The 22,838-nt window shown below is 41.5% G+C and overlaps 1 protein-coding gene across 1 annotated transcript in view; it reads left to right on the forward strand.

Annotated features, from left to right (window-relative positions):
- Nucleotides 1-22,838, forward strand: part of LOC124776041 (neutral ceramidase-like) — a 247,929-nt gene that overhangs the window by 212,755 nt on the left and 12,336 nt on the right. Inside the window, exon 12 of the mRNA XM_047250881.1 lies at nucleotides 13,377-13,495. Within this exon, the coding sequence (XP_047106837.1) occupies nucleotides 13,377-13,495 (119 nt within the window). The remainder of the gene's footprint in view (nucleotides 1-13,376; nucleotides 13,496-22,838) is intronic.

A 22,838-nucleotide genomic window follows, 5' to 3' on the forward strand; every position in this document is an offset into this window, starting at 1 on the left:
TTCCTGTGTATAAAATGGCAGGAAATTCATAAACAATCCAACTGTGCTACAAGGTTTGCCGCCAAAACATATGACATCATTGTGGTGATAGGGCTGTTGTCCTAAATATAAACTGGCGGCAAATGCAAAAATCCAGGATCGCATGTGTGGTGGAAGTAGGTCACTTGTGCTAAATACAGGATTCAAGATGACCACTGGGTTTTCCAGTGACACCACTGCAGAAGTAAAATAGTTCTGCTAGTTATGTACTCCAAGACATGTGACCTGCAATACTGGCACAGTCTCAACGATGTTAGAATCCAAGTTGTCATGACAAAAGGAAGTAACCAGTCTGCTGACCTACTTCACACGTTTACCCCAAGCTATTATTCTCTCTCATATATGTGGTTATTTACAGCAGTCAGGTCACTTTCAGAATTCCAGGGTTTTCGCCTTTGATGTCAGCATTTAAACAGTTGTTTCCCCTAAGTTTAAATCTGGCACTAAATTCGAAAGGGCCAACAAATATGACATAGAGCATCATGTTATTTCAATGCAAACACCGTAAGCCCACCTTTCGCACTTTTTCCCTAAGTTCAAACAACTGCCCTTCTGACATCACAATTTAAACAAGTTATTTTGGAGCTCACTTTAAAAGTGTGTCATTCACGTTTCCCCTTAGTCCACTTGTGCTCTGCTTAAATAGTTTCCCCCAACCCCACTGGTGTTACAAGAAAAAGGTTCAAATGGGTCTAAGCACTAAGGGACTTAACATCTGAGGTCATCAGTCCCCTAGACATAGAACTTCTTAAACCTAACTAACCTAAGGACATCACACACATCCATGCCCGAGGCAGGATTCGAACCTGCGACCGTAGCAGTATCGCGGTTCCAGACTGAAGCGCCTAGAACCGCTCGTCCACCATGGCCGGCAGGCTGCTAGGTTTCCATATATAATCACAAAGAGGAACATGACAAACACTACAGCCGCGTAAGAGATCTCGTTTAAAATTGGGGGTAAAAGGGTTATACGAATGTGTCATAATAAACAATAGTAAATAACATGTAATAAAATCAGAAGTACAAAACTGTATACTGATGTGGAGCAAATGAATAAAACTGCACGAGGTAACCAAGGAAACCGCTTTCTCAGTGGGTTAGGCGTCTGATCATCTGTCCCTGATGCTGTCACTAAATATCAACTACAGACTAAGATTTATTTCTTACTATCACTAAAAGAAAAGTCAGAACATACTGTAAAACTGATTGTTATTGCTACATTAACAACAGCAACTGAAGCAATGATACTGCAAGGAAGTCAAGACTTGAAAACATAAGCTGATGATGGTTTTACAGCTGAAATAAGCCTACAGTTCAAATACAAATGATGCTCATAGCATGGTAACTGGTTATACTAATTTATTGTGTTTGGCGATATTGCGATGAAGTTAATATCTCAAGTCCCAACGCAGTGGGTGTATTTAAAGCGTCTAAGGGCCAAAAACCTGCACGGCTTGTACGATGCAATAAGGATTGCCACGGAGAGACAGTCTACGGCTAATGTTATGTTAAACCACCCTTCGATGATATTGTCAAGTATCTATTGGAACGCCGGCCGGAGTGGCCTAGCAGTTCTAGGCGCTACAGTCCGGAACAGCGTGACCGCTACGGTCGCAATTTCGAATCCTGTCTCGGACATGGATGTGTGTGATGTCCTTAGGTTATATCTAACCTAAGGACCTAGTTCGAAGTTCTACGGGACTGATGACCTCAGACGTTAAGTCCCATAGTGCTCAGAGCCATTTGAACCATCTATTGGAACATGAAGTTCACGCTGAGGAGAAAAAGTTATATGCGTATACAGGTTTGTGTATGTGTGCTATAAACAAGTCTGCTAGTATTACTCCTATAACAGTAGTTCCATGCAAGCGGAGTTTACAGATGACATTCCCAAGTCTCTTAGTGCTCCAATTCGTTGCTTGAAACACATGCTGAATTTAAAACAAAAAGCCGTTGTTTGGAGTATATATTACAGAGCGACGAATAAGATTGATATAGGAAAAAGAGAATGACAATGTTTCCTTAGCGGTACTAATTTACTTCCACAGTTCAGAAATACATAATGTATATTAAAAATGTATGAAAGTTGCGTATAATAAATAACGGTTTTATAAGTTGTAATATGTTTTACTCCATCATACACAGATCAGATGTCCGAGAGAGTGTCATAGTAGCACTCATTTTGTACGTTTCTGTGCCTAGTACTGTGCGCACAATCTGAAGTATGAGCAGTTGCGCCCCCTACATATTTATTGTGCGAGAAATCTATGCAGGCTTCATCGCGTTTTAGAGGATGCGGACGACGTCGCATATCTAACAAGGTAATTTGCTGCCCTTTTTATACAGATATATGTACTTCTTGGAAGACTAAGCCGGTTATTTGCTTTTGAATACTTCTTGATTATTCTCGTAGTGATGTGTTTTATAGGATGCCGCGTGAGGCTTTATTTTAAAATCTGACAAGGGCAACTATCTGCTGGGGCTTTCACGTGGTTCAGGCGCCGTTTCCCTTGTGTTTAACAACTTATATCAATAAGTTGTTTTTATATAGTTTTTAGTAATGTTAGTGCATTAGACTGATTACTGAATTTTGAACATTTTATCGGCCATATTCAGGTATATTTTACTCTTATCTTACGAGATACTGTACAACAGCTTTTTTCAAATTCTGATCACTGCGGTTTCCTGCCAAGATATTTGTATGATTGGAATCCTGTGTGCTTTATACCGATTTCACCAGTAAGTTGTTTTATTTTTTCTTGCTAGTCCAAATTTTCTAAATCGAGGTCTTATCATTTACATGAAAGGTTGCATTTTTTTTTGTGTTGAACAAACTCAAGATGCCTTGAATAAGGCGAAACGTGTCATTAAAAGATAAAGTAAATAAATGACCCGCGCTACTGCTACGGTCGCAGGTTCGAATCCTGCCTCGGGCATGGATGTGTGTGATGTCCTTAGGTTAGTTCGGTTTAATTAGTTCTAAGTTCTAGGGGACTGATGACCTCAGATGTTAAGTCCCATAGTGCTCAGAGCCACTTGAACCAAAATAAATAAAATAAAAAATACAGTTTTGCAATCAAGATTGTTCTTTAAAATTGTTACCATTAGTTGCTGTACCATACCACCAGGGATTGGAAAATGTTCTTCATTATTTCTGTTGCCGTCTATTTGTTTACCGTTTATATTCCTTCGTCGTTACTCTAGTAGTAATCAGTTGTATGTTATGTTATCATATTTCATTAATAATGGTCAGAATGATAGCTGATCGTCAATGTCGCTGATCATTTAACATAACTGCTGTCACGAAATTTCAATCGGAATTTAAGATTTTCCAGACCATAATCAATCAAATGTCAGAACGTAACACACAACTGATTACTACCAACTAACAAGGAAAGAATATAATCAGGAAATAGATATACAACAACCGAAATAACAAAGTCGCTGATCACCAATCACAACTGCTGTCATTAAATGTCAACTACAGACTAAGATTTGTTTCTGACCACCACTAAATGTAAAGTCAGAACATACTACACACTGCAAAATTGATTGTGACGTAACGTAAAATGTAATCAGTAACAAATATACAGCAACAGAACAACGATACTGCATGGAAGTCAGGACTTGAAAACATAAGCTGTTCATGGCTATATAGCTGAAATATGCCTAAAGTTCAAATAAAATTAACACTAACGGCAGCGTAACTGATTGTACAAATTTATTATGTATTGAAAGACATATATTACGCAACAGATGAAAAGGACTGCAAAAGAAAAAAAATCGCCGAACATGTACACGATGGATGTGCCGTTGATGCCGATGATATTGATGTCTCGAGCGAATGGATTCTTCTCAGTTGTCATTGTTTTGCAATTCACGATGTTTTCCACCTTTACGCACAGTTGATGCTTCTCCAAATCACTAAACTGCACCTTTGCAGACGTTTGGACATTATCTATTTCCACTATAACTTCCAAATCTGTGTCAGACACTAAATGACATTAACACGCTTCGATCCTTTGGCGGTCAATTGGTAAATACAGTTGCACAACATAATTCTGAAATAGCATATTAGGGTAGGTAGGACAGCTATAAGCAGCTGATGAAATGTGCGTCTTGTTCATACGTATCCATGCTGGTACTAGCTGCAGGGTAGCGGTATAGGGGGATATAGACCAGAAATAGCATGTTTTGTCTAAATGGTTTACTGTGCTGGACTGTCACATGTGAATAATATCCTAGAAATTCACGGTTTGATTTCTTCTGATGCGTTCTGGTGGATGAGCTCAACAGGGATTCATCAGACAGTTCCATATAAATTCTGTACGCGTAAGGCTGTCACGTGCCGGATGGTGTTTCTGAGATGCGTCAGTTTTCTGAAAGTGAGTGCACTGCATGGCGTTCTCGTTGTTGATGCATATTTTCATTGTTCTTGGGTAGCTCTTGTACACTGTAACTCAGTAACATCAGTTTCGGGAGATGAGCACTGCAGTTGTTTGTGCTGAATACTAACATAATTGATATCAATCATAATCTGACAGTGCTAATTTCATCTCAGCAACTCGTTAACTTTCAAAAATTAACCCTACAATGAACTCTCAATCTGATGACAATCCTTCGTAACGTATTTATCACCACATACATTGATGCAATGTGCACTGTGCTATGTTAGTCGCATAAATGTTGCAGATAGAGTAAATTCAAAGTCTTGAAGCAGCTGTGTGTGTCCTGCTCCAATGAATCATGGAGCTTGTCTGGAAAGGCTTCCACATGCTGCTTCAGTATATTCTTGAAGGCTAGTAAGCCCGGACACTAGGGCTGGGTGGCGCATAGAAATCTGCTTGAAATGTTCTGTGTGCAACGTAAAACGCTTATAATTTATGTGATAAATCACTTAAAATGCAGTGCTAGCTTGGGCATTAGGTCATATTTTGTTTATGGGAAGGATGGTTAGAGTGTAACGTTTTGTCTACATTGGTATCAAATTCCCATCACATAAAGGTGTACCAACAGTTATCAACAGTTTACTATTAAATATCAACAAAGACACAACATCTAAACATTCAGGTCTTACGTATTTTATTTGTAACTATCACTATCGTACACTGTTCGCACAGTTATTCTCGTATTCCATGACGAGAGACTGTACTATGAAATGTCGTCTCTGTAAGTTACGTCCAATTAATGTGAACAGTCGACAAAATGGTTTGTCCCTGTAAAAAAATTTTCTATACAAAGAAGTTGAAAATAGCGATTTCATTTCACTGAAACTAGTAATCGATGTCTATTTTTGTATGATTACGGTGAATAACCTTTAGTAGTAAGAAAAATAAAAGTGTTTAGACTCTGAGATCGCCTCCAATACAGCTCACAATTTCAGGTAATCATTATAATGCCTGTTTAGTTATAAAGGAACTAAGTGCACGGTGTAAACTGAAAAGCAAGATTATGCTACGGTTAGTGTCGTAGGTTATCACTCATGGTGATAAACGGCTAATGTCCTGCTTGTAAGTGTCGCAATCATCATTAAAACTAGTAAATTCGAATGAACAGTACAAGTTAAGAGTTAGTCTGGATGCATATTTGTGAGCGGCCGCTACTGGGTTTATTAATTTAAAGTAACCGTTACTGCCAGCCAGATACGTGGTGATACTTGCGTTATGTAGATAACTAACTCTGCTATGGATTTAGTTATCATTAGTAACCTATGGTGACCATTGAACCTGTACAATTCTCAGTGCCACTGGGTGGTTGTGTTTGTGTCAAGGGGCATACAGTGATTATGCCCATGTAGTTAACAACTGTGTCATATCGACTTGAAGTGCATTGTTGGCTGTCATTTAATTGTGATTTGGGCCTGAATTGTATTTCCTTGAAGTCTTTATTTAATGTTTATCATTGGATACATTTCTGTTCATGTCTCAAAATCGACGGTTGAATGATTTTATTTGGTGGGTGTATTACTTGTTTTCACACATTGGTGCTTTTAATTGGAGTGAGAAGGAAGTCAAAATCGTTCAACATATAACATTAGTTAATTATATCTCTGTTTGAGAGCTAGAGAGCTTGCGTTTTCCATTTGTCCTCGACCCTCAGCAATTCCAGCTACGAGCCATCGATGATACACCGCTGCGCTGGTCTAGCTGGGTCAAATTCTGGCATCTGGCACCGGGTTCACTCTGAGGACACTCGATAGTCGAAAACCAGAAAAGGTGTGCTTATGAAATTTGGAACTGAAAGTTTAAACAAAAAAATAAATAAATGATTGTTGCAGCCATATCGACTCTGTCACAAAAACCCAGCGCTGCACTCCCCAGTCACATTGCTCTGGTACAGTTCTTTAAAACTGTAGATACTGATATAGTGAATAACACAACATACAGTTCAGTTGAAGAAAAATAAACATTTCTAAAAAGCAAGTCACTGAAGTTGAACGGACAGAAATAGTTAAGAGGAAGATAAATACGAAAAAATCTTGGTTAATAGAAGAAACTACATTGTGCGTTGAAGGAAGGAAGTACAAAAATGTTAAGGGAATAATGTAATATCGAAAGCAGATGGAGGGAAAGGAAGTCAAAACAGCTACAGGAAAAATTGGAAGAAAACGAAAAGCAATGGTCATCGGAAGAATAGATTTAGCTTCTAGAAAAGTCAGAATGACCTGCGTTCAAATTAAAAGCAGGGACGTCAACATTAAGAGTAGAATGAGAATTCCATTATTAAATACACAGGAGAGATTGAACAGGTGAAAAGAGTATATAGAAAGCCTCCACGAGGGGAAGCACTTGTGTAACGACGTGATTGAGGAAGAAACGTGACTCGATGTGGGACCCTAAGGGGATCCAGCATCAGAGTCAGAGATTTGGAAGACTTGCAATCAAATAAGCCATAAGTGCTATATCACATTCCGCCGGAACTTCCAAAGCCATTACGGTAAGTGGAAACAATACGGCTATTCACAATGGTGTGCAAAGTCTATGAGACTGTAGACATACGATCAGACCTAAAAATAATCCACGCTACCAGGAAAATACCAAGGGCGAATAAATCCAAAACTACCGCACCATAAGCGTATCAGCTTATGCACCCAAGTTGGCAGCAAGAATATATAAAAAAAAGAATGCAAAGGAAGTAGAGGGTGTGTTAGATGACAATCAGTTTGGCTTATAAAATGTGAATGCACCAGACAGGCAATTCTGACCTTGCGCTTGGTATTGGAAACAATACCCCAAAAAATCAGGACAGGTTCATATGATTTGTTGACCAAGAAAAAGCGTTCGGTCATGTAAAACACTGCAAGATATTCTGAATCCTGTGAAAAATAGAGTAAGCTGTAAGGGCTATAATAGTAAACGAACCAGAAGAGGACCATAAGAATGGAAGTCCAAGAACGAAGTTCTGTTCTATCTATACTCCGAACAAGCAAGTTCGGAAATAAGTTTCAAGAGCTGGGTTAAAATCTGTGTGAAAGGATATCATTAATAAGACCCTTTGGTGTCATTAATATTCTCAGTGAAAGTGAAGAAGATTTACAGAAACTGTTACATGCAATGAATAGTTTAATGAACTCACGCTTTGGACTGATAGTAAACCAAGAAAACATGAAAGTAATTAGGAGTAGATGGAATGAGATTAGCGATAAGCATAACGTCAAAATTACTGACCACGAAGTAGACAGGGTAGATGAACCGAAGGAATTCTGCTAGCTTGGAAGAAAAATTACGCACAATGAACTATGCAAGTATACTAGCACAGGCAAAGATGGCAACCCTGGCCAATATCAGTCTGCTGATATCTGCCATCTGACTTAATCTGAGGAAGAAATTTCTGAGAATGTATGTTTGCAGCACTGCGTTGTATGGTAGTGAGTCATGGACAGTGGGAAATCCGCAAAACAAGAGAATTGTTAGAGATGTGGTGCTGTACAGGGATTTTCAAAATTAGGTGGACTGACAGGATAAGCTATGAGTGTCTTCGCAGAAAGGGACATCTGAAAAAGACTGATAAGAATAGGGGAAAGGATGGTGGCAGAAGTTGTCAGGGAATAACTTCCATGGAACTAGAGTAGGGTTTCCAGCCTGGGGCTAATTTACCCACCGAGGGATAAAATTAAATTTTCTGAGGGCTAAGAACGAAAGGATCCTGTTCTGTTTCTGTCAGGAAAACACATTATTTTCAAAAGATCATTACCATTATCAGAATTTCGCAAGACTGTAACACTAATTACATAAACTACCAATAATTAATTATTATATTCCCTTTTTTGTTTTTTAAATACTAGACAAACTGGTTACAGTGTATGAAACGAATGTATGAGTATCTTTCTAACATAGCCCACCCACTGCGCACATACATGACTGCAGAATTGAGACGTATATGTAAAATATGCTTAAATACGAGGGTGGTTTGAAAAGTTCTCGGAACAGAATAGAAAAGAAGTACTTACATCACTGAAACTTTTTTTTATTTTTCAATGTAGTCTCCTTGTAGATTAAAGTACTTGGTCCTACGATGTTTCAGTGCCTTGATCCCATCTCGAAAATGAGTTTCCTCCAGGCCTGCAAAATAGTTCTCAACTCCGGCTATTAATTCTTCGTTTGAAGTGAATCTTCGTCCGCCAAGATAAATTTTCAGTTTTGGGAGTGATGGAAGTCTGACGGAGCCGTATCAGGTGAGTAAGGTGGGTGTGGCAACAATTCATACCCTAGTTCGTGTAATTTTGCCATGGCGACGGCACATGTGTGCGGGCGTGCGTCAAGAATCACTGCATCCATCTTGTAGATAATTTATTCATTTCTAATTCTTCAGTTAAAATGTGATACACCCTTTCAGATGACGTCTGGCAAGCGTGGGCAATTTCATGCGCTTTTAATCGGCTATCCTCAATGACCGTTTTGTGCACTTTTGCAATGATTTCTGGAGTAGAGATACATCTTGGCCGACTACAGTGTGTGTCGTCATCTAAGCTCTCCCGAAGAAATTTAAGTTAATTTGTCCACTTGGTAACAGTTGAATATGAAGGCGCAGAGTCCCCCAGTATATTCTGGAAATCGGCATGAATGTCCTTTGCTTTCATACCTTTCTTTACGAAGTACTTAATCACTGTTCGAATCTCGATTTTTTCCATCTTCGCAAATCACTACGTGGGAACAACAACAGCGCCACGTCAACGCCCCAGCTCTGTTCCAAGAGCACTGACGTGGCACGTGTTTACACCCAACAGTCCAATGAATATCACGTGAACAACTCGTTGCGCTAGCGCTGACCTCACGTGGTGATTCCGAGAACTTTTCAAACCACCTTCGTATATGGTGAGAATGCCGTCTAGGAGTTGTAGATAGCTCCCACAATAGACCAGAAATTGCTTCATTATTCGCTTCGCACGTCGCAACACGAAATGAACAAACTGACAGCAGAACATAACAGCAGTCATTTATAATAGTCACTGTACTGTAGTATAGGCGACGCACTATTATTACTATTACTATTATTATTTTACTGTTACAATTATTAAGTAACTGAATCCAAGGCAGTTAACCAGTTGCAACAAAAAGTGGTTTTAATCAATCTTTGACCATGGTTTCGACGGATGTAATCAAAAATGGTTCAAATGGCTCTGCGCACTATGGGACTTAACTTCTAAGGTCATCAGTCCCCGAGAACTTAGAACTACTTAAACCTACCTAACCTAAGGACATCACACACATCCATGCCCGAGGTAGGATTCGAACCTGCGACCGTAGCGGTCGCGCGGTTCCAGACTGTAGCGCCTTTAACCGCTTGGCCACCCCGACCGGCGCGGATGTAATCCGTCTTCTTTAGAAATACCTGCAACTAACCGACTTTTGTGACAAACGGTTGGATACTTTGGATTCATTTACTGGTATAATGAGAGGTTGTAACAATGGGAAATTGTACTGAAATGCAGGAGGATTTGCAACTAATCGACGCATGGTGCAGGGAATGGCAATTGAATCTCAGTGTAGACAAGTGTAATGTGCTGCGAATACATAGAAAGAAGGATCCTTTATTATTTAGCTATAACATAGCAGGTCAGCAACTGGAAGCAGTTTATTCCATAAATTATCTGGGAGTAGGCATTAGGAGTGATTTAAAATGGAATGACCACATACAATTAATCGTCGGTAAAGCAGATGCCACACTGAGATTCATTGGAAGAATCTTAAGGAAATTCAGTCCGAAAACAAAGGAAGTAGGTTACAGTACATTTGTTCGCCCACTGCTTGAATACTGCTCACCGCTGTGGATCCGTACCAGATAGGGTTGATAGAAGAGATAGAGAAGATCCAACTGTGAGCAGCGCGCTTCGTCACAGGATGATTTAGTAATCGCGAAAGCGTTACAGAGACGATAGATAAAACTCCATTGGAAGACTGCAAGAGATACGCTCAGTAGCTCGGTACGGGATTTTGTTGAAATTTCGAGAACATACCTTCACCGAGGAATGAAGCAGTATACTGCTCCCTCCTACGAATATCTCGCGAAGAGACCATGAGGATAAAATGAAAGAGATTAGAGCCCACACAGAGGCATACCGGCAATCTTTCGTTCCACGAACAATACGAGACTGGAATAGAAGGGAGAACCGATAGAAGTACTCAAGGTACCCTCCGCCACACACCGTTAAGTGGCTTGCGGAGTGTGGATGTCGATGTAGCTGAGACGAAGTCATATTCAAAATATTTATATTATTGTTATTATCGTTATTATTACTATTATTATTGGAACTGGAAAATAATGGTGGTATAATGGTAAAACGCGTGCCTAGAAACCGAGAGCTCATGGTATCGAATCCAATGGAAATTTTCAGTTTGCCTTTAACCTAGCCTGCAACTCCCAACGACATTCGATGTGAGGTCTCCCAGGAACGGCAGGTGGTTCAGATTCCGCGTTAAACCCTCGGTCTTCTATCCCCAGCATGATCACGGTGTAGGTTAGGGACAAGCAAGTCGCCAAAGTGGGGTGCACTTGACCACTGAAGCACACGAAATTATTATTATTATCACTATTATTATTATTAGTGGTAGTGATCAGACACAAAGCGTTAGCAGCGCCAAGTATTCCAATCCATGCAGGAGTCCAATTGTCAACTGGTTTACAAACACTACGTACAGTGCGTCCATTTTAACATGGTTGATTTTAAATGGGGCTGTAGGGTGTGGGTAAAGCAAATGTAGCTAGGCAGGAAATGGTGGTAGTGAAGAATGTTTTCTAACAAGTATGTGCCCTCAACGTGGATAAGTAGCATCGTTTTCTGCGGACGAGTTGCAGGTAGCACTCGAGATGTACTGAGAATAGCTCAATCATTCCATATAAAAAAATGATTGCCAGAAATAAGCAGTAGAAAAAATGATTGTGGGGATCGGGTAGTGTTGGTGGGACGGGGAGGGGCACGGGGGGAGCAGGTGGAGCAGTATAGGGGTACTAACTAATATGTGTTGGCATTCAGGGATAAAGGTAGTAAAAAGGTTGGGAACCACTGTACTAGACAGGGCTGTAGAGGGTAAAAACTTTAGGGAAGACAGGTATAGGAATACGTTCAACTAGTAATTGAAGACTGTGTGCCGGACCGAGACTCGAGCTCGGGACCTTTACTCTTCGCAGGCAAGTACTCTACCATCTGAGGTATCCAAGCACGACTCACGACCCATCCCCACAATTTTACTTCCGCCAGCACCTCGTCTCCTACCTTCCAATCTTCACAGAAGTTCTCCTGCGAAACTTGCTGGACTAGAACTACTGGAAAAAGGGTATTACGGAGACATGGCTTAGTCACAGCCGGAGAGATGTTTCCAGAGAAAAATTTTCGCTCTGCAGCGGAGTGAAAATTTCATTCTGAAGACTTTGTGCTACTCTGAAGTGAAACGGTTAGCGCAAGAGAGGATTTCATGTCTACTCTATCAAATCAGGCAGAAGGTGATGAGTTTAAAAAATTAGGACGGGGCAACCAATGGCAGTCCACCTCCACTAGTACCTTGTCCAGGACAGCCATACGGGATTCGCTTATTAGATATTGGAACCATGTATGCTGCAAATCAAATAACACTTCCCCTCCCCCCTCCCCCACGTTTCCTCAGGCGGTTATTACGTTTATCTTAAGGCAGGATTTTAACAAGAAAGATGGCGATTTAGTCTCTTCGTGTATGGAACTACTCTGCTGCCAAAACCAAAAATACAGCATATGCAGAAAGAGAACACAGAGTAAATAGCTATCACCACTACTCAAGCGCAGAAGACCAACACCAGACTTTATCAGGTGTGAGAATAAGCAACTAGCTCTAGCTCTGTTGTTTAACCAGGGAGAGAGAGAGCGGATTCCAAGCATAATTCAGGCAAAGAGTTCGTGGCACTATTTGTTTAGTGTGTACATACGCCGTCTTTTGTTTTCTTCGTCGAAGCAACCCTGCTCGCCGTGGAATTAAACTGTCGTGCACAACGATCTCTCTTCTTTTTGTGCCTTTGAAACAACGGGACTTTCGGATGCCGAAATATTGTTGTTTGTCCAGGAAGATATCCGACTGCATTCTCGCAAGTTATCTGAATATCCGCTATGCTGGGAGACGCTCATGTTTCACATATGTTCCATCTACTTCACTTTGCTGAGTATCTTAAGACGGAGGACGACTGAAGCTGCTGGTGCAGTTAGGGAGTAAACCACGTTACAACAGATGTGAATGCACACGCGTGAAGAGAGTGTCACAGTAAGCTATGACAATTATTTTGCCCAGGAATCCTTTTCCCCAGCCTATGCTCTTCACTCACTACGACAAGAAGAACATTTTCGTCGTCTTCCACCCACTCTCCATCTCCTGCATCAACTATAGCAGAAGTGAACATCGTAGGTATCTGCAGCATACAAGTCATGTCCAATGTTTCAGTCTAAACACTGGAATTCCGTAAGACTTGGAGTCTCATAGTTTAAATCGACTATACTTTCGGAATGGCACTAGCTTCAGTAGTTGTAATACGTGTTACCGATATACCTCCTAATTACTGAAATATTTCAAGGAATTTTGGATTGCTTCACACTTTTTCTCTTTGTTGTTGGTGAGTGTGGAGTCTGCAATCTGGTATATGGCATCTGCTCGAAATAACCTGATTTTTCTGCCTTGATTTGTCGTATAAGAATAAGTAAGTGAAGTAGCAGGTGTTCATGAAGAACATGAAGAGCAGATTAACAGGGATAGCAAATACAACAACGTGCGGTGTAACCTTTTCGACAGCCAGAGCCCAGAAAATTAGGCAATTTTCGCAAACCCTTTGCAAAACTGACCTGCCTGGTCTTGTGACAACAGTTGGTTCTCTTCCCACAGGTGGCAGGGAATCCGCGGAGCAACTTGCAGCACGGAGGATCGTACCTGACTGTGGAGAAGAAGGAACCCTACACCGGAAACTGGACCGTCGTCGCCACAGACGCCGACTGGGAGACGAAGTGAGTTCCTCTTTCTCTCTGCCGACAGTACCACTCACAGTGCAGGCGCACTACGATTTGTAACTTTAAGAGTTCTCAACTAACTGTGTAAAAGTAAGTTAAGTTCCAACATATCATCCTCTGCCAATGACGTCACTAGGTGCGTGTGGAAGAGCACGTCATTAGCATACCGCTCATGAATTCCTTGACCTTGGAACTGCTACTAACCGCTCTAGTAGCTCCACAGTTGCCCTTCCGAGGCTAAGTCCACCCTGTACAGTCCCCCCACCAAGGAAAAATTCCTGAAAGAACGGGAGTCGAACCCGGCTCCTCCACATCGCAATAAGCCGTGCTGATCACTCACCTACGGAGGTGAACACGAAGTCGAGTACAATTTATCTATTCTGAATGCATTTAATTCAAGTATGATGAATATTAGGTTCATTATAAACTCAAATCGTAATCATGAAGTAAATCTAAATCTTCACTTACTTAATTTATGTTGTTGCTAACGATACTTCGCTGCAGTCATTTGCTGAACTCGTTTCTTAGGTAACTAGGGGCCTTCTCTAAATTCACACACGTGATGTTCAGTAAATCTTTAAGATTTAAACTACAAATGCAACTGCTGATTACAATTTCAACAAACACGGCATCGATTTTTGTTATTCATAATATATTTCTTTCAACTACAATTTCGTTTTCCAACCAGTTCCTGCTCGGAATGAACAAAAACATATGGCATGAAAGAATACATCTGTTGTGGTTGTTTACAATGTGATAAAATTATTACTTGGATCAGGGAGAACCACAGACACTCGTAATTCCAATAAAACGTGCACCTACAAAATACCAATGAACAAACGGAAAGGAATAAAACGGAAATCACAAAATGAACATATCGATTCCGCGTTACGAAAGCAAATTAAAATTTCGATAAGCAGCATAACGAAAAGTCATACCATTAAGAACTTTGCAACGTGCTGGTCGACAAATTCATTTTTGTGCGTTTTCAGAGCTCACAAAGCTTGATGGTTGTGTATGCCACCTGGTTGTGGGAAGACGTCAAACCAGTTAGCAAACAGAACTAGTGTTGCATCGTTTAACGCGTAAGAGACAACAAGAGTACGTTACATTGATAATCACTCTTCAGTGGCAAAATAACGTAAGATGCACTAAACAAGGACATAAGACGCGGACTAGCACATGGTAAGCATTTATTCTTCGGTAAAAGCAGACTACTAGTATCAGACATTGGCCTTCGCTATTTCAGCGAAGCCTGTGTGTAGTTAACCATGGATTATGGAAAACTGCAGAATCGAACAGACGGATGTTGAAGATTATGTGTGGCTCTCCATAGAATCCAAGTTGAAAGGAATATGTTGAAAACACTACTTAGAGAAATTGTTAGAGTGTTGGAAGATGTGTTAACGAACAGCTTCTACAGTGCTAGAGGGGACCATGGAGGACGAAATCAATAGGTCAATAGGAATGTATCTAACATGTTGAAGACGTTAGGTGTTTAGTGGTACTTTTACATGAAGAAGTTGGCACAGGAGTCGAAGTCTTGGCGGGCCGTCCCAGACCAATCACCAGACTGATGGACTGATGTTTAAAATATGTTACTGTAATTATACTGGCCACTGATTTATACTTATTTTCTTTGCCATCATCTACTTACGCAACATTTTTTTAAATACGTTAAATACGTTCCATGTTGCTTTTTGCGGCGTTACGGGAACTGTTTTCTCTGAAACATGTTTTACCAGTTCCCGAGTCGTAGTACATCGTCACAAGCACAGTGAGATCAAGAAGAGATAAAATATGCGCACAAGTGTTGAACGCATGTTCCTTGACTTCGGTACGGCATTCGATGTGTTCGATACTGTAGCATGAACAAAAGATGCTTAAGAGTTAACAGTCCAGCTACGCCACTGTCACAGGCAGAATTCAATACTTTTTAACAGGGCGAAATCGACAAATGTAAAAGTAACTGTAGAAGTATCCAAACGAGAAATGTTAACAGTGTTTAAAGGACGTATTTTGTGTGCAAACATATGAGAGAACGCCTTACAAGGAAATTTAAAACCTTGGTATGCGTGGTATATACCGAAAGACAACACACACACACACACACACACACACACACACACACACACACACACACACTATACATGCCAAAGGCACCGTCAGATCTATAGGGTGAATCATCTAAAACGTGTACCGAAAATATTGCGGAAACAGAAAGTAGTACTGATGTGCGGTTTTTCAGGTATGGATTGATAGTCAGGGGCTCTTATTGTTAGGCAATTAATAGTTTGTAATAATACTTATAAAATGTATTTCGTGTGCAAACACAAACTTTTTTATGTGGAACAACACCTATTGGCATTAACAGAATAAAGGTAGGATAAATTGGAATATCGGTGCTGTTTACTGGATAATTCTAGTGAGAGTCGTTAACGGGATATCGTATTTCGAAAAGTTCCCATAACTGCACTTGTTCATTACCACCGACAGCACACATCAAAGAACAAGTGCATACACTAGTTATGTGCGTTCTGACCAGTAACGAGACATTTGACCAGAAAAGGTTGTGTTCAAAATGACCACCAGCAGTTTGTTAATTTCAATAGGCATTGTTCTATTTGAAAAGCGTATGTTTGCACAAGAAATACACTTTCTAAGTATTATTACAATCTGTTTATTGGCTAATAAAACGAGCCCCTGATTATCAATCCAACCTGTGAGAACTGTAAATCAATAGCACTTTCCGTTTCCGCAATACTTGCCGTGCAACTTGTAGGTAATTCATCCTGCATTGTGAATATTAATTACCAACGGGTAAAGTAGCATTAACTCTGTTCTTTTGCTCTTTGACCGCGGAGACAGCAAGATTCGATGCAGAATTCAAGCAAAATCTCTCTACTTATAGGTCAGTTGTTAATTTAATCTCAACTACTTCCATCATAAGAGTATCCCATACAGGAAACTGAATGCCAGATTCTACATGTTGGCATGTTCCAAAGGATAACCGGTGCTAAGGCTATCTTCTGCAATAGCAGCTTTCGTTGGTTGTCGTATCTGCGTGTAACGCTTACGCTCAACACACCTGTCCTCCGCAGTCCCAATTTATGATGTGCCACATCTACAACGGATACGTTAGACACCCGACTTACGCAACCTTTCGCAAACTAAAATCATCGTTTACAGAACCTAAAAAGCCTCTGACCTTACACGCTGGCCGAGAAACACATTTCTGAAAAAATTCTGGAATTTCAGTATAGTAATTAAATGAAGCGGAGATAATTTCTTGGAAACAAAATCAAATTTTCGGCAACTAAAATGAATTCTTTTACTAACAACAGCTAAATCAGCGCATTGCTTGATGTGATTGGCGCAGGAGAATTAATATAATGCATGACATTCAGAAACGATGGAACAATGTTATGGTCTCGACCCCATAACAAAAACGAAAGAGTGCATTGCAATCCTACTCAGAAACTGGGAAGTTTCGCTAACAACGATACATTTCCTTTCCGTAAAGGCAACCAAGGTGATATACAAATGTCTCGAGGCGTAATAAATGTTACAACGACTTATGGGAACTGAGCTGAGAAACTTCTTGGGCAGCCACAGGGCTTACGCAGGAAGTATTTCCTACAAGATTTCTAGTGTTTTGCGGAATCGTGATTTGAAATGTGTTTTTCGAACACCCTTTTGGGTCTGTAAAGGATGATGAAAAACGTAAAAAATCGAAAAAGAAATGATTGTTCGAAGGACGGATTCAGCAAATAGGAAATTCAAAATAGCCTTCAGTGAAACTGAAAATAAGAATGGTAGAATTAAGAGTCCAATGGGAATGCCACTGTTAAATGCAGAGAAGACAGCGTATAGTTGGAAAGAGCACACTGAAAGCTTCCACCAGCGGAGGACTTGTATGATGACGTGATAGAAGAAAAAGCAGGAGTCCACAGGGAGGAGACAGAGGATCGAATATTAGAATCAAAATTTAAAAGAGCTTTGGATGACTTAGGCTGAAATAAGACACAAGGGATGGATAGCATTCCATCGGTATTCTAAAATCATTGGGTGAAGGGACAAGGGGCAACTAAACGACTATACGTGTTGGTGTGTAGAATGTATGAGAGCGGCGATAGACCATCTGACTTGCGGAAGAACATGATCCACACAGTCCTGAAGACAGCAAAAGCCGAGAAGTGCTAGAATTATTAACAATAAGCTTAACGGCTCATGCATCCAAGTTGGTAACAAGAATAATACGTACAATAATGGAAGAGGAAATTGAGGATGTGTTAGATGAAGATCAGTTTGGCTTTACGAAAGGTAAAGGCACCAGAGACACAGTTCTAGCGTTGCGGCTGTTAATGGAAGCAAGATTGAAGAAAAATCGACACACGTTCATAGGATATGACGATTTGGAAAAAGCGTTTGACATTGTCAAATGGTGCAAGACGTTCGAAATTCTGAGAAAAACAGGGCTAATCTACAAGGAAAGGCGAGTAATATACGATATGTACAAGAACCAAGAGAGACCAATAAGAGTGCAGGACAAGGACGAAGAGCTCAGATTAAAAAGGATGTAAGACAGGGATGTAGCCTTTCGTTCCTGTTGATCAGTCTGTATATCGAAGAAGCAATGAGGGAAATAAAGGAAAATTGAATTAAAATACAGGGTGAAAGAATATCGGTTATAAGATTCGGTGATGACTTTGCTATCCGCAGCGAAAGTGACGAAGAATTGGAGGATGCGCTGAATGGAATGAACAGTGTAGTGAATATAGTATATGGATTGAGAGAAAATCGAAGAAAGGCCGAAGTAATAAGAAGCAGCAGAAATGAGAACAGCGAAAAACTTAACATCACAACTGGGGATCACAAGACAGACGAAGTTAAGGAATTCTGTTATCTAGGCAGCAAAGTAATCCGTCACGGATGGAGCAAGGAAGACAGAAGAAGCAGACTAGCACTAGCGCGAAAATCATTCCTGGCCATGAGAATTCTGCTAGTATCAAACACTGGTCTTAACTTGAGAGAAAAATTTCTGAAAATGTGCTTTGTAAGGACAACATTGTACGGTAGCGAGACATGTACTGCGGGAAAACCAGAACAGAAGAGAATCGAAGAATTTGAGATGTGGAGCTACCGAAGAATGTTGAAAATTAGGTAGACTGACAAGGTAACGAATGAGGAGATTCTCCGCAGAATCGGCGAGGAATGGAACATGTGGAAAACACTGACAAGAAGAAGCGACAGAATGGTAGGACATCTGTTACAACATCACGGAATATCTTCCTTGGTACTAGAGGGAGCTGTAGGGTGTAAAACCCGCAGGGCAAGAAAGAGACAGGAATACATTTAGCAAATAACTGAGGACGTAGAGTGCAGGTGTTGCTCTGAGATGAAAAGGTTGGCACTGGAGAGGAATTCCTGGTGGGTCGCATCAAACCAATCCAGAAAACCGATGACACAAGAAAACGATGATCTGGGTTTGCGTAAGGCGGGTATTTACGGCACCCGTTGCACATAAAGCATGTTACAAATTGGTCAGATAATCAGGACGGCGGAGGACCAGTGAACTGAGCACGTGTGAAAACGCGCATTTGGCACCCAAGCAAAACTGCTGTTGTAGAACACTGTCTTGGCGCCGTTGATCCTATGGAATATAATAACATGGAAATTGTGGATTTCATTTCCAGTTCCGGATAGCGTTATAACGAAACACTTGAGGTTAATAACTAGCAGGTGGCCTTATAGAGACAGTTTTTTGCTTACAAGAGTGACATTCGCATTTTCGCACATAGCAAGACTCCAGCTGCACTATTTATTGGTGACAATGAGAATTTGTGCCAGACCGGGGCTCTAAACAGTTCCTGCTTTGCGCGAGCTCTCGCCCTAACTGCTTCGGCTACCTGAACACGCTCCCCCGAAAGACCAAAACTAACATACGTCATCGTTCTGTCTACATCCTATATTCACAAATATACTGTGTATTCCTTGAACAGAGAAACGTACGATCAAAGTGGCGGCCTTCTTTTTAGGCATAAAGTACTAATAAAGTGGCCCACCCAGCTATTCGCGCGGTCTAGCGCGCTGCTTCCAGAGGGGGAAGGCTTGCCGGTCCCCGGCACGAATCCGCCCGGCGGATTAGTGTCGAGGTCCGGTGTGCCGGCCAGCCTGTGGGTGGTTTTTAGGCAGTTTTCCATCTGCCTCGGCGAATGCGGGCTGGTTCCCCTTATTCCTCCTCAGTTACACTATGTCGGCGATTGCTGCGCAAACACTGTCACCACCTACAGATACACCATAATTACTCTACCACGCAAACATTTGGAGTACACTTGTCTGGGATGAGACCTTCCAAGGGGGTGTCCACTGGGGGGTGAATCACACAATAACCCTGAGTTCGGTGTGAGGCGGCGGTGGGGTGGGTGGACTGCTGTAGCCTGTTGTGGAGTTGTGAACCACTGAGGGCTACGGCGGGACGAAGCCTCTCCGTCGCTTCTAGGTCCCCGATTCAATACATACAATACACTAATAAAGTGGCGTGCATGTATGAAGGACACTGGCAGAGCACGTCGAACCAACACAGCCACTGCAGTGCAGTATTTCATGCCTAAAAACAACGCTGCAACTTTAATCAAAAAGTCTGTCCCGGTCCGGGATTCACAGTGCCTGTCGAGTTTAGGATATAGACAAAATAGTGACATGTGGAAACTTGGGCTTGTCTGGGGAGCGTATTCGGACTGCCGAAGCGATTAAGACGACCGCTGGCGTAAGGAGGGAAATCCGGGTTCAATTCCTGGTTCGGAACAAATTTTCACTGTCCCCAATAAATAGTGCATTGGTGCGAATATAATTCTTGTATTTCATACAGCTAACGATCGCAGCAGTGCCTGTTAATTCTGACACTCGTGCATGTCTCAAGGACAGTACAGAGTACACCCAATCAACACAGGCACTGCGATGTAGTATAGATTTTTGTTTAAATTCCGCTTGGAATCCTATTGTCTCCCTGGTCAGACAACAGAGGTACAGCCTCTGTTGTTGCTACCACAGGCGACACTAATTAATAATTACGGCCTATAACTTCTGAAGTAAGTCGTATTTTGTTGTGTGTGGTGCTAGTGTGTACTGCGCGCGCTTATGTGTGTGTGTGTGTGTGTGTGTGTGTGTGTGTGTGTGTGTGTGTGTGTGTATGTGTGTGTGTGCATGCGTGCGTGCGTGCGTGCGTGCACGCGCGCGATCTCTCGTTGCATTTGTGCTTTGAAAATGACAGGGTGTTCACCTGGCAGAGGGCGGTTGTCGAAGATGTCACTTGGCTGCATTCCCGTAACATGTATGTACTTTTGTGGAGTTCGAAAAATATGGAATAGGTACTAGTGGATCTAATGGTGTGAGGACAGACCTGGATAACTCTGTTCACAACGCATTTGCTGTCAGAAGGTGAAGTAGCGTGTTTGAGTCACGGTGAGGCACACAGTTTTAAACCGCCAGGAAGTTTTATCCATTTAGTGCTGTTGAGAAAAACGTTCTCGGTTGTCTCATCTGCACATGTCAGTTGGACAACATGGAAATGTACTGGAAACGATGAAGGTAGGCCACTGCATAATTACAACTCCCGCGGAAGTTTAAACGATTTAGATGAGACAAGTTTATCGCCTGAAACGGCAGCTCGCCGGCGAATTGCTTAGTTGTTTACCCAGCTGAGGTTGGGTCCTGCTGTCGAGAACACTCCAGTACTGGTTATTGCGAAAAGTTCGTCGTCCATCCTACGCGGGGAACTCGCGTTATTGGACGGAAATATTTCTACGCTAGTGGAAGATGCGGGTGCAGGCCGGATAGTAAATCGGCAGACAGCCATTTGAAAAGAAGAAATGTCGCAAAACCCTCACACATTCTAAGGTATCAGTTTCACGGTGAAACATACAAGCGCCGAGGGTATGTAGTTGAGTAAAGTTAGTAATTGTCGCACTGTTAATTCTGAATGATTTATGAAATAACACAAGGCAAGGTAAACGTTAACCGACTATATGGACTAAGTTGTTTACAGTTTTGTTAAGTATGAAAACTCACGATTGTAGAAGTTTACGCGCACTTGGTGAGTAATGCATTCCCCATTTCCTCCCAACACGTCACTGAACTATGCCCGTCATACCCACTCCTTTATTTTCAAAAAATTAGATTTTTGTACAATGTTGTTTAGATGAATAATACAGCAAGTATATGCAACAGAATTAGGATTAGTACCTTCGAAGTTTTGTTAAGTAATCAAATTTTAAGTAATGTGAACGCTAATTTAACATAAATCGGGTGCTATGGGACACGATATATCTAACTGAAAATGACTCACAGCAAAAGATTTATTCATTTCAACAGATATTCCGACAAGGGACTGCCGTGGCTGTAACTTATACCTTAGGAAAGCTATGTATAGTCTCGGTCACAGTATTTCATTTTGCTCTTTTCGGCGCACGCTGTTCCGAGACAAAACTCGATTTTCACCAACTCATGAACTTTTTATGGTGTTACATCTTATTTGTTTTATAGCTTGGCAATAAAAGAACGACATATTTGTCAGTTCTACGCTAAAATTATCTAAGATGAGACAACTGCTGGCTGAAAGACGTGTAACAGCCAAAAATAAAATTTTCACTCTGCAGCGGAGTGTGCGCTGATATGAAACTTCCTGGCAGATTAAAACTGTGTGCCGGACCGAGACTCGAAGTCGGGGCCTTTGCCTTTCGCGGGCAATTGCTCTACCAACTGAGCTTCCCAAGCACGACTCACGACCCGTCCTCACAGCTTTAATTCCGCCAGTACCTCGTCTCCTACCTTCCAAACTTCGCAGAAGCTCTCCTGCATACCTTGCAGAACAAGTACTCCTGGAAGAAAGGATAAGGATCGTAAAGCACTTGCCCGTGAAAGGCAAAGGTCCCGAGTTCGAGTCTCTGTCCGGCACACAGTTTTAATCTGCCAGAAAGTATCATATCAGCGCACACTCCGCTGCAGAGTGAAAATGTCATTCTGGAAACATCGCCCAGGCTGTGGCTAAGCGATATCTCTACAATATCCTTTCTTCCAGGAGTGCTAGTTCTGCAAGGTTCGCAGGAGACCTTCTGCGAAGTTTGGAAGGTAGGAGACGAGGTACTGGCGGAATTAAAGATGTGAGGACGGGTCGTGAGTCGTGCTTGGGTGGCTCAGTTGGTAGAGCACTTGCTCGCGAAAGACAAAGGTCTCGAGTTCGAGTCTAGGTCCGCCACATAGTTTTAATCAGCCAGGAAGTTTCAGCCAAAAACTTCTCTGTATAGTCTTTGAAAATGGACCTGTTGCTTGAAACGCGTTC

This window comes from Schistocerca piceifrons, chromosome 2 (genome assembly GCF_021461385.2).
Source record: "Schistocerca piceifrons isolate TAMUIC-IGC-003096 chromosome 2, iqSchPice1.1, whole genome shotgun sequence".
Taxonomy (NCBI): Eukaryota; Metazoa; Arthropoda; class Insecta; order Orthoptera; family Acrididae; genus Schistocerca; species Schistocerca piceifrons.